Here is a 13,744-nt window from a genome sequence, read left to right on the forward strand (position 1 = left end):
TAACTTTTCATAACCATATTTCTAAATGTTTAATTCATGGAATTTAGCATCTTACCTTCATTCCCTTCCTTTGTAACTTATGATCACATCAAAGTACCCCCATAAGTCTCTATTATAGGGGAGTTTTCCCACTGTTTATAGATCCAGATTCATTCATCACTAAACTGAAAATTACATAAGTGATATACACACTAGAAGCTAAGATCTAAGTTTATTATAAACACTTAATGTAACTTAATGTAATGAAAACTAAACAAAACAAAGTTTGAGATTTCAGATTTGTTTAATTAACCAAATTTTTCTCTCTTAAAAATTAGCCAAGACTGGGAATTTGGCCTAGTGATAGAGTGCTTGCCCAGCATGCACGAAGATCCAGGTTTAATTCCTCGGTACCACATACATAGGAAAAAGCCGGAAGTGTTGCTGTGGCTCAAGTGGTAGAGTTCTAGCCTTGAGAAAGCTCAAGGACAGTGTTCAGGCCCCGAGCTCAAGGCCCGGGACTGGTCAAAACAAAACAAAACCAAACCCCAAAAACTAGCCAACTATTTTGAGGTCCTCACAGAGTAATCTCCATTTTTAGAGTTACATGGCTTTATCAACCTCTAGGCTTGACAGAAGACTTGGCGGGCATGTGCCATAAAAACTTCCCCTTTTATAATGGCAGACTTGAGAATTGGTCATAGTTGTATGTGCCTCAAAGGCACTGATAGTGATGAAAAAGTAATGCTAAGTCTTTTTCTTATAATTCAAAATAAGAGCATGAAAGGACAGCATAGGGAAAATCTAGATTTTTTTTTCCTGCAACAGAAACTTCTGCAAACAAACTGTCATATGAGACATGAAACGATTAGAAGTAGTGAGTTGCAACTCACTACTCATTATATGACATAATAAGTTGCTGAATATTTTCAGAATTAAAATTTTAGGCATACTGGCAGATGCCTGTAATTTCAGCTTCTCTGTAGGCTGAAGCAAGAGTCATGAGTTCATGACTAGCCTTGACAATATAGATTCCATTTCCAAACACACACACACACACACACACACACACACACACACACACAAAGAAATCAAAGCAAAACCAAAAAAACACCAATCAAAATGATTTAAAACATATTCCACATTTCGCAGTTATACTGTAAACTTTCCAAAGTGAGATCAGAAAGCTGTTCTGAAAGGAAAAAGTCACTGGATTTTTCAGCTCAGTTCACAGCCTCACTTCCATGAAGCCCTCTACCTGACCCTCCCAAACCCACAACAACAAATCCATATATCCCAGGTAGCTTCATCCTTAGCTAGTTGGGAAATGGAAGCAGTGCGCTTTAATGACAATAAAAGATAAAATCCAAAATAATAAAAGTAGGAAATAGGGAGAGAATAAGGGGACAGAAGACACTGTATGAAAAGAAATGTACTTATTACCTGACTCATATAATTGTCATTCCTCCATGTATCACTTCTACAATAACAATAAAATAAATTAATCAAATTTTAAAGTAGGTAATGATAGATCTGAGTTTCTTCTCTTACAGATCATTTAGAAACTGATGGACATTGGAGATGCTTTAGGAAAAGGTAGTAGTCTTTGCAGGCAAACTACATTCAAGTAAGATTTAGTATTCATCAATACTTAAGATTTAAATATACTTCACATATTATTTTAATGGGCTAAGGAATAATTTTAGAGATACATGAAACAGTTTCTCCTTTTGTAAAAGAGTAATAGATCAAGGCAGGACTTTGGCTTGAACTTTAGGTCCTCAAAAATAATATCTTTCTTATCATGGTCTGTGTACAAAATATAACAGGAATGTTACCAAAAAAACACACAGGAGTACAGTTATGCACCACACATGGACATTTCCATTAACAAAGGGCTGCTTATACTGTGCTATAGTTATAGCATATAGTGACATTGTAGCCATGTTAGAATAGCTAAAGTACAATGTTCACACAACTATTTAACTGCATTTCTCAAAACATCCTGTCATGAAATGATACACACTATACCTCTGAATGCAATGTCTTGCTAGAGGAATTTGGAAATGTAGGAATTGTTTCTCTTTATAAATGCTTTTTAACCTTCTAAGGTCCATTAACTTCATAAATCATTTTAACAATGGTTTCTAGCAGAAAGATACTTTCTTTGTGAATACCAAGGGTTTTGCCCCGGCAATGTGTGTCTATGACACCAGCTTATAACATATTCAGTAAGACTAGTTAGATAACAATCCTAATAAACCTAGAAGTCAGAGCATTTCTAAGTTAAAATTGTCAGGATAAAGTTCATGCATTCTATTTTACTTTATTGTTTACACAAATCAGAAAACATGGGATGCTTCTGACTACTTGAGTTGAGCCAATGAAGACTCAAAGGGAACAAACTTAAATGAAGACACACTTGATTTCTGAATTGCTCTGCCTTGTGATGAGGGTCCTTTCCATCTCACACTTGAGTCTGAGCATCTTGTTAGCATCTGCTCTCAGAAGGTCCGTGGGCATTGGAGCAAGTCAGAACCTCCTCATTCCAAGCTTAAATTACTTAACAGAGGACTTGAAGCTTAGATAGACCTGTTATCTGGAATCCAGACTAATTTTGCAAAAAGTTTCCAAAATTTAGATGTAGTTAAAACACCAGAACTGTGTCAGATAACAACAAAACAATAACAACAACAACAACAAAATCCAAACCAAACAGAAACCCTTTCAATATAGCTCAAGGTATTAAAAAATATTTGTAAAAGCCAAATAGCTTTCACAGTTTCCAAAGTTGCCTTTTACTGAGATAGCTTCAATATTCAACTTTCAGAAATGTGTTCCTGTAACAGTCTCTTCCCTCAGACTCCTGGAAATATCAGATGTTGGTGGCAGAAAATGGTTTTTGTAAAATGAAGGTTCCATTTTACAATTATTGTGCTACTCCAAGGATGTAATTTAAAAAAATAAGTAATTTGTAATTCATATAAAAGGAAAACTTGCTTAAAATTCAAAAGTAAGTCCTGTTTGGTGGAAGTATATAACACTTTAAATAATAGAGTCAGATTCTTTCTTGAAGATTCCAGGTGAGCTTGATAGGAAAGAGTTTTGGTTCTCCAACATTTTCTCCATCTTTTCTCCTGTAGTGGTTTTATTAATCTCTCTCTGCTTCTTACTGTGGATCCATGGGATAAAACAAAGTATAGCCCCTCCGATAAGAGGAGGGATTCCAGCAAGGTAGAATGCCACCTTATAGGATCCCAGCTTGTCACGAAGTAATCCTAAGAAAGAAAAATGCTGTTACCAGGAGAGAACAAGTTTGGTTCTCACATCAATTACACTGATGGCCCAGGCCCAGCTCATAACTTCATCTTAGCAGAACTGGTTCAAACAGATCAGGTTTCAGATATGTTCTTAAAGAAACATCTGAAATACAAACCTTCTCTGATATAAAGAAGAAATGTTACAAAAAATGTCTATCTTTAATTGTGTCAGAGTATAAGCCTCTGGACTTTCATACCAATTATTACTTGAAGAAATATTTGCATCTAAGCTTAGGCTTTTGTGAAACCCCTTTCTCAGAAGTCAGCTTATGACTTCTGCTTGTTTGATTCATGATTGGAGAGTAGTTCCACACTGAAGAATAAATTTAAATAATTTTCACAAAGGCCCTGTGTCAGACATAGGTATTAGTACAAATTTAAATTTTATCCTAATTATATATTAAATGTGTAACTCACAAAGATACCTCAATAACACAGAACATGAAACATCTTTATCACTCAGTTTTTCAACAGTTATGGGACTTGAACTCAGGGCCTAGGCTCTGTCCCTAAGCTCTTTTGCTTAAGGCTAATGCTCTACCACTTTGAGCCACGGCTTCACTTGTGATTTTTGGGTGGTTAATTGGAGATAAGAGTCTCACAGACCTTCCTGCCTGGACTGGCTTTGAACCACAGGTGTGAGCCACTAGCACCTAGCTTCACTCAGATGATTTCCAAAGGTAAAAAGTGAAATTTACTTTTAGAAAATTAACCAGGGCATTTAGTAAATGTACAATGCTGGAAATCATTACATCTACCTAGTTCCAAATTATTTTATCCATCCTAAAAAGAAACTGTCTCTGTTAGTAGTTATGCTCCAGTCTTCCTTCTATTCCCTGGTAATCACCAATCTTTTCTGCATCAGTGGATTTATATATCCAGGGTATTTTATATAAAGGAAAACACAATATGTAACCTTTTGTATTAGTCCTTTCAACTTAGCATAATTTTCTTTAGGTTTAAGTACCTGGTAGCATGTACCACTTCAGTATTTCATTCCTGTCTATGATTGACCATTATTCCATTGTGTAGCTAGCCACATTTTGTTTTCCCTTTATCTGTTGAGCAGTTGTTTCTACTGTATCTTATGCTTGTGTATACACATACACACATACACACAAATTACAGAGCCAGAAGTAATAAAACGTTTTACATACAAGTGAGGCCTAGAACTGAGACAGAAAATGCTCTGAATTAGTAGAATTACCGAGGAATCATATTTACCTGCAATGGGTGGGCCCACAGTCATAGGTGTAGACATGAATCCCAGCAGAAAGCCAATAGCTTGAGAGACATCCTGAGCACCAACCAGTTCAAAGGCAATGGGGGCCATGATGGAAATAAAGCACCCATCGAAAAGCCCCATAATGAGACAGACAGCGATAAGAGCCCCGAAGACACTGCACCAGGGAATCATCATGGACATCAGACCGATGAAGAAGAAGGAGAGGACCTAGGACAGACAACCACATGTCAACTCTGCTCTTGCGAAGAGTGACTCCTGGGTGATGCCCACTTGTTCCTTCTTCCCCTTGATCTTTTCTTCTCCCCCCATCCCTATTTCTGTAATAGGTTCAAACCCAGGGGGCCTGGGTGCTGTCCTTAAGCTCTTTTGCTCAAGGTTAGCACTCTACCACCTTGAGCCACAGTGACACTTCTAGTTTGGGTGTAGTTAATTGGAGCCTCATGGTCTTTCCTGCCAGGCCAGGTTTTGAATCGTGATCCTCAGATGTCAGTCTCCTAAAGTAGCTAGGATTACAGGCGTGAACCATCCTCACCTAGGTTCTTTCTCTCTCTCTCCCTCTCTCTCCCTCTTTCTCTCTCTCTCCTTCCTTCCTTCTTTCCTCTCCTCCTCCTCCTCCTCCTCTTCCGCCTCCTCTTCCTCCTTTTTGCCAGTCCTGGGGCTTGAACTCAGGGCCTGAGCACTGTCCTTGAGCTTTCTCAAGGTTAGAGTTCTACCACTTGAGCCACAGTACCACTTGTGGCTTTTTCTATATATGTGGAACCAAGGAATTGAACCCAGGTCTTCATGCAAGCACTCTACCACTAGGCCAAAATCCTGGCCCTCACCCTTTTTTTTAAAACCAGTTCCAGTGCTTGAACTCAGAGCCTCCCATTCCCACTCAGCTTGCCTGCTCATAGCTAGCACACTATCACTTATGCCACAACTCCCAGTTTTTTTGCTGGTTAATTGGAGATGGAATCTCAGGCTTTTCTTCCTGGGCTAGCTTCAACCCATAATCTTCCTCTTAGCCTCTTTGAGTAGCTAGGATTATAGATGTGAGTCAGTACCTGGCTTGTTTTTTGCATAATACTGGGATACACAGGAACCTTTGCTCGCTAGGCAGATGCTTTACTGCTAAACTATGCTTCCATCTCTTTATTGCAGAGTTGGTTTTGCTTCCTGCCCAGGTGCAATGACTAGATTATAATCCACCTACTTTCGGCTTTTCACTGTACCTCAGAAAATAAGCTTGTATCATCATGCTCAGATTCTTCTGTTAGGACAAATTTCATGAACTTTTCTGTTCAGGCTGGCCTCAAATCACAATTCTCATGTTCATACCCCATAAGGGTAGGATAACACATGTATACCATTGGACTCAGCTCTGGGTTGAAAGAAGTGTCTCACAGACTTTTCTGTCCCAGCTGGCCTCACACTATGATTCTGTTATCAGCCTCCTAAGTAGCTAGGTCTACAGTCATGAGCCAGTAGTGTATAGCTCATGGATTCGTTTGTTTTGACACAGGGTCTAACTAGATAGTCCAGGCTAGTGTTGAAAACACAATCATCTTGTCTCAACATTCTGAAGGTTGACTGTAAGTAAATCTACTTACAACTTAAAATTTTGTTCCTTTAAAATAGTCTTTTCTTTGAAAAATAAATTTATATTGGGCCAAGTATTTAACTTGTAGGCACAAGAACCTGGCTTCAATCTCCATTACTAGAAAAAATTTATAGAAATTTACACATTTACCCTTTAAGTATTGCTCAGAAATTAAACTAGCTTCTCCGAGCTGGTTAAAAACATACCTGTTTCTCAAGAAAATCTGTAGAAATGGATGAGTTCTTAAATAAATATAGGCTACCCACACTGAACAACGATGAGGTAAACAAACTGAACAAACCAATCTCTTACAACAAAATTGTGGAAGCAATCAGGGAAATGCCAACCAAAAAGAGCCCAGGTCCAGATGGATTCACTGCGGAATTCTATAAGACGTTTAAAGATGAAATAACACCTATACTCTTGAAACTCTTCCGAGAAATAGAAACAGAAAGAGCAATACCAAACTCATTTTATGAAGCTAATTTTACTCTCATCCCCAAACCAGGGAAAGACCCAACAAAAAAAGAAAACTACAGACCTATCTCTCTAATGAACACAGATGCAAAACTCCTCAATAAAATATTAGCCAACAGAATCCAGAAACAAATTTAAAAAATCATGCACTATGATCAAGTAGGCTTCATCCCAAAAATGCAAGGCTGCTTTAACATTCACAAATCAATCAATGTAATACATCACATCAATAGAGCTAAGGATAAGAATCATATGATAATTTCTCTGGACACAGAGAAGGCATTTGACAAAATACAACAGCCATTCATGTTGAAAGCACTAGAAAAAATAGGAATAAGAGGTACATTCCTCAAAAGAGTGAAAGCCATATATGACAAACCTACAGCCAGTATTATACTAAATGGTGAAAGACTGGAACCATTCACCTGAAAATCAGGAACTAGACAGGGATGCCCACTCTCTCCACTTCTCTTCAATATAGTGCTGGAACCCTTAGCCAAAGCAATAAGGCAAGAAAAGGACATCAAAGAGATCCACATAGAGAAAGAAGAAATTAAACTATCCCTATTTGCAGATGACATGATTCTCTACTTGAGTGACCCAACAAACTCCACTCCCAAAATTCTAGAATTAATAAACTACTTTAGCAAAGTGGCAGGATACAAAATTAACCTTCAGAAGTCAGTAGCCTTCTTGTACACCAACAATACACAAACAGAAGGCCAAATCAAGAAAATGATCCCATTCGCAATAGCCCCCAAAAGAATAAAATAATTAGGAATGTACTTAACCAAAGATGTAAAGGAGTTATTCAATGAAAACTATAAAAGCCTAACAAAAGAAATTAAAGAGGACACTAGGAAATGGAAAGGCATCCCATGCTCATGGCTAGGGAGAACCAACATAGTGAAAATGGCTATACTGCCAAAATTGATATACAAATTCAATGCAATCCCCATTAAAATCCCAAAGACATTCTTTACTGAACTAGAAGATACAATCCAAAGGTTCATATGGAACAAAAAAAGACCTAGAATAGCCAAAACAATTGTAGGCAAAAAGAGCAATGCTGGCGGTATTATAATACCAGACTTCAAACTCTACTATAGATCCATAATAACAAAAACTGCCTGGTATTGGCACAAAAACAGACCTGAAGATCAGTGGAACAGAATAGATGACCCAGAAATAGAACCACATACCTATAGGCAACTTGTATTTGACAAAGGAGCCAAAGATATACAGTGGAACAAACACAGCCTGTTATTATTGGTGCTGCAAAACTAGGCAGCCACATGCAGAAAACTAAAAATTGACCCTAGCCTTTTGTCATGCACAAGCATTAACTCAAAGTGGATCAAAGACCTCAACGTCAGACCAGAAACCGTGAAACTGCTACATGATAAATAAGAGAGACACTGGAACTCACAGGCACAGGCAAAAGATTCCTGAACAGAATCCCAGGGTCACAACAGATTGTAGAGAGACTCGATAAATGGGACTACCTAAAAATAAAAAGTTTCTGAACAGATAAAAACATAGTCACAAAAGTAGAGAGACTGCCAATCAACTGGGAAAAGATATTCACCAACAATACATCTGACAAATGCTTAATATCCAGTACCTACCGGGAACACAAGAAACTAATGCCCCCCAAACCCAATAAACCATTTACTAAATGGGCAAGGGAACTAAAGAGAGAGTTATCAAAAGCATATGAGAAAATGTTCAACATCTATGGTCATAAAGGAAATGCAAATAAAAACAACCCTAAGATACCACCTTACCCCAACAAGAATGGCCAAGATTTTGAACTCAGACAATGACAGTTGCTGGGGGGCGTTGTGGAGAAAAAGGAACCTTACTACACTGCTGGTGGGAATGTAGACTAGTTCAGCCAGTCTGGAAAGCAGTGTGGAGGTTTCTAAAAGGACTGAAAATTGACCTTCCCTACGATCCTGCCATACCACTTCTGGGCATCTATCCTGAACATCATGACCCAAGATATGATAAGGACACCTGCTCAGCTATGTTCATCTCTGCACTATTCACAATAGCCAGGTGATGGAAACAATCCAGATGCCCTACTGCAAATGAATGGATACAGAAAATGTGGTATATATACACAATGGAATTCTACATAGCCGACAGACAAGATAAAATAATGGCATTCACAGGGAAGTGGATGAATCTAGAGTGAATCATGTTGAGTGAGACAAGTCAAGACCTAAGGAACAAAAGGCACTTGGTATCTTTAATATGTGGCTATTAAATCTGAAGAGTACAAGAGCGAGGACTCAATAACTGCATACCTAAAGCTATGGACATGGTAATGGAAATACAAACATAACTATATAGACATAAAAACCTATGACTCTATAGACATGTTTTATTTCATAAATTAATGTTTCTATGACATAAAACCCTTAGCCTAATTTTGATTAAGTTCTAAATACTAAGTCCTAGTGATTGTAAATAGAGATTCCCTCCTTGAATACTTGTTTGTTAAACTTGTCATTTAAAAAAATGATGTAAAAATCAACGTTAATAAATTCTTTAATAAAAAAATATTATGTTCAAAAAAATACCTGTTTCTGATGAATAAATACTATTCCTTATATGGAGGGAGACTTAGGCCACAAAGATTATATGCCAAGGTTTATCAAACTATCCACAGAGGGGATTCAGTGCTTCCTCATCATTCCCAAAGTAAATATTGATTCATACATCAAATATTGATCTGTAAATACTAGGGCCAGTTTGAAAGATGAATACATCAACATTGCATACAAGCCTTTTTCCATTCCCTAAACACAGCAGCTTTACTTAAATTTATCTAAGGGAGTCTGAGGCCCCCCATTTCTCTTCTAGGCTCTGGTACTGACATGCAATAAAATGACTACAGTCTAGATACCCATATTTTTTTCTTTTAAAAAACTATTCAAGGTAATATTTTTGTCATCATATGATAAGCTCTTGGAGGATGAGGCCTCCAAGTTAGTTCATATGCTAGTTCATAGTGCAAGAACATTTCTTCCTAAAACTCTACATACTTCTGTCATAAAAAAAAGCATTCTTAGAGAAGTGTTCAGTTCAAGTTTTGCTCAGGGATCTAAGTATAACATGAGAAGAGTGTGAATAAGCAGAAGACATTTTTGGAGACAGACACAATTGGACAATTAGAGTCAAGTGTTGCTGTTTATTCAATGTAAAGCTTCTACACTTTTAGAACCTGTTGCTAGGCATCCAAGGAAGAAAGCAGCTGGCAGCAAAGTTCTGCCAATCCCTTGCAAACTGAACAGAAATGGTCAGGTCACAGTTAGGTAGCTGGTTGCTGAGGAACAGGGTCAGGGTCCTTTGGAAGTGCTTCACAGGGAGACTGTTTAACTGTTGGGGTCCTCTGTCCCCGGTCCCTCTCTACTAGTAGGGGGGATGGGGAAAAACACACCCACAGGCCAAGCCAAAAGAGGAAGGGGCCCAATGTCCTCCCGCACTCAGCCTTCTTACCCCGGAGCACGAACAGAGATGCCATGCAGCTTCATCAAGGCAGGAAGACCTCTCTCTCTCTCTCTCTCTCTCTCTCTCTCTCTCTCTCTCTCTCTCTCTCTCTCTCTCTCTCTCTCTCTTCCCTAAATCCCTCCTCCTTATATTGGGTGAGGGAGCCTATCAATATACAAGATGGACAGGACAAGCCTCAGCAGAAAGTTATTAGACATGGCGTTACTCGGCTCCCAAAATCTCCCCAGTTTTTATCTTAAAAAAAGACAACTTAGGATATGTGGGGCTACCACCATATTAGATTGGCTGTGCCTGCCTTAGGTGTCTCCAATCTCATTCGTCTTCTTACCCATCATGGGATCACCAAGTCCTTTTTACCTGGCTCCTGTCTTAGGTTGATAGGCTAATAGCTGGGACTTTCCTGTCTTTGACTACCAGCCGTCTATTTAAGCAAACCAGACTTGAGGGGATGCACCTATTTCCATGCGAGCAAATGCCTGTCGCATTAGCATTCACTTTCTGCATTGACTTTGTATTATTTTAGGCAAGCAATATAGACGGTGCAATATAGACGTATTACAATTATAGCACACAAAACAAATCCAAACTGATCAATCCTGCCCATCTTTGATCAAGTCCTAAAATAGTCTCTAGTAAAGATAACCAATCATTTAAAGTTCAACATGTGTGTGATTAACAATAATTTTTTGTATACATAGAGAAGTCATCAAGTTGTCAAACTAAACATTAGACAGATTAATTGCTTATATGGCAGTTCCATCAAGCAAAATCTGGAACAAGCAGCTACACAAAAGGTGCTCATCACCTGCTCCAGAATATTCAATTGTTCTCGCAATACATCAATTCATTGATCAAGCATAACAATTCCAGTCCTCACATGCTGATCAATGGCTTCTGAGATCTACTACGCAGTGTTCAAAGCATTCTCTGTAGAAACTGCAGTGGCAAGGGCAATATTCGAGGCAGTAACGGCAGCTGCAGATGTGGCAATGGCCACCACCATGGTCAGAAAAATACCAGTCTCTTTTACTGATGAGCGGGAAAGCATTCTCCTCCGCCTGTACAGGCACTGGTATATACTGAGGGGCTCTGACTACAATAGCCAGAGAAAACAGGGAAGCATTCCACCATTCACTAGAACAACATTATTAATAATTAGAGATTGAAACCAATAGAAAAACAAAGACTACCACAAAAGCAAACTGTATCACAGCCAAGCAATAGAAGAATTAGAAATACTAAGAAGTATTGGTTAGAGGAAGTGGCCAAGACTGTTCAGGTCCCAGCAGCGTGATCCTCAGAGACGTTGATAGGGTCGTCATTGCCGCGTGGATTCACTCAGGGAAGTGCACTTGTATAAGAGTCTTTATCTTGACCGACATGCTTCCGAGGAGTCTCCACCATCTGGCATATCAGTCTCTCCGGCACCTAAATGGGACTGTCAGCATCCTGTGGAAAAACACACACACTTCCTCGCCCCCACATGAGGACAGGGTCTGGTCCTTCCCAGTTTCCAGAGAGAATATCTTTCCACAATACTAAAGGTTTATGACTTCTAGAAGGATTAAAATGTCTATCTCCTGCAGAACGTCCTTCAGCATCAAGAGTTAGAAAGTTTAAAGTAAAAAGAACGGTAGCAAGTCTACCCTTAGGAGTCTTCCAATCTCCCCCTTTTTGTTTTAAAAGTAATAATTTTAATGTCTGATGTGCACGCTCTACTATCCCTTGTCCTTGAGGATAATAAGGTATACCTGTTTTATGAACAATATTTAAAGATGCACAAAACTCAGCAAAGGAGGCAGATGTATATGCTGGATCATTATCTGTTTTTATACTTTTAGGCATCCCCATGGAGGCACATGCGCATGCAGCACATGAGATATGATATCCTTAACCTTTTCTCCAGCATGAGAGGAAGCAAATATGAATCCAGATTAGGTATGGATAGATACATGCACATACTGTAGAGGACCAAAGCTAGGCACATGAGTAACATCCATTTGCCAAATGTGACTGGGTTGTAAACCTTTTGTATTTATACCCAGATGAGCCACTGGAAGAGAAGGAGCACACTTTTGACATTGTCTAACAATCATTCAGGCTTGCTCCCTTGTAATATTAAAGTGCTGTTTAAGAGTCATACTATTAACATGGAATTGAGAATGAAAATGAGTAGCCTGTTCCATTACTGTAAAAATGAAAATAGTTTTCGTAGCCAGATCAGCTAATTGATTTCCCTTACTTAATGGACCTGGCAATCCTGTGTGAGCTCATACACGCCCAATAAAAACAGGATCACTATGTTTGCACAAAATTTTCTGAATTTGGAAAAACATAGAAAGCGGAAGTTTGTGGTGAGATAGGTCCAGCAGTTTCCAGAGAAGGAAAAAGTTGAACAATATATAAGCTATCAGAAAAAATATTTAAGGGAACATAAGGATAGCGTTGTAAGGCTACAATGATAGCCTCCAGTTCTACTAACTGAGCAGACTTATGATGGGTAATATTTGTAAATACTATATTCCTAGTAACTACAGCAGCAATGCCGAGAGAAGATCCATCTGTGAATATTGTCAAAGCCTTTGGAATGGGATCCTTTTTAACTATAGTGGTAAATATAACGGGATGTTTTAAACAGGAGGAAGTTTACACAGAAATATAGGTATAAAAGTCATTATTCTTAGACCTAGTAAGGTGAGTTAAATTTGTAATCCTATTCTCTTAGGAGGCAAAGATCAGGAGGATCGCAGTTCAAAGAGAGGCAAAACTTAGTGAGACTCTACCCTGCATCTCAACAAGCTGGGTGTGGTGCATGAGCCTGTGGTATAAAACTAGGAGGCTCTTAGTCCAGGTAAACAGAAGTAAAAATGAGAGGTCCTATCTGAAAACTCATCAGAGCAAGTGGCTGGAGTTGGGCTCCTAGTGGAAGTGTGCATGCTTGGCAAGTACAGAGCTCTGAATTCAGACCCAGTGCTCAAGAGAACAAAAGCAAAACCAAAAAGAACATTTGCTCAGTTTTCCTAATTACAAATTTAACTCATAAACACACTGTATAAAAATAAAGTCAGACTTAGAGAAATGTGCACGTTAATACATTCTCCAACCAAGGCCCACTAGATTTACAGCTGACTCCTAGCTTTTTAACTTTCTTTCCTGCCACTCTTTCTGTCTTAGTCGCATGTACATTCAGACCTTTCCTGTCCTAGCCCTGCTTAAGGAGTTCTGGGGCTATGTTTATTATGTTTTGTATCATCTATCCTTGGACTGGGTGATGATACATGGAGCACAAGGAGCTGTTTTTAGAAAGTCTGTAATACAACAAATTACCATTAGAGGGTTCCCTTAACACTCAAGAACAAGACTAATACAGGCAGCTGAATGTTGGGGATATTTAAAATGAGGTACCATACATAAAGCAAAGACTGGTCCTCATATAATAAATACATTTTTAAGTAATTAAAAAATGTATGAGGTCTCTTAAGATTCCACTTCACTCCAGTTAGAATGGCCAGGATCAAGAAATCTAATAACAATAGATGCTGGAGGGGATGTGGACAGGAGGGATCACTACTACACTGTTGGTGGGAGTACAAACTCGTCCAACCACTATGGAAAGCAGTA

General features: G+C 38.6%; 1 protein-coding gene across 1 annotated transcript in view; it reads right to left on the reverse strand.

The window, feature by feature from the left end:
• Positions 1-247: 247 nt before the first annotated feature.
• The window catches only part of Slc16a10 (solute carrier family 16 member 10), a 123,636-nt gene continuing 110,139 nt past the window's right edge, over positions 248-13,744 (reverse strand). The window contains exons 5-6 of the mRNA XM_090338282.1: positions 4,524-4,752; positions 248-3,257 (exon numbers count right to left, since the gene is read on the reverse strand). Coding sequence (XP_090194408.1) covers positions 3,025-3,257; positions 4,524-4,752 — 462 coding nt within the window. The 3' untranslated portion in view covers positions 248-3,024. The remainder of the gene's footprint in view (positions 3,258-4,523; positions 4,753-13,744) is intronic.

Source organism: Megascapheus bottae, chromosome 8 (assembly GCF_031878675.1).
Source record: "Megascapheus bottae isolate mThoBot1 chromosome 8, mThoBot2.hap1, whole genome shotgun sequence".
NCBI lineage: Eukaryota > Metazoa > Chordata > Mammalia > Rodentia > Geomyidae > Megascapheus > Megascapheus bottae.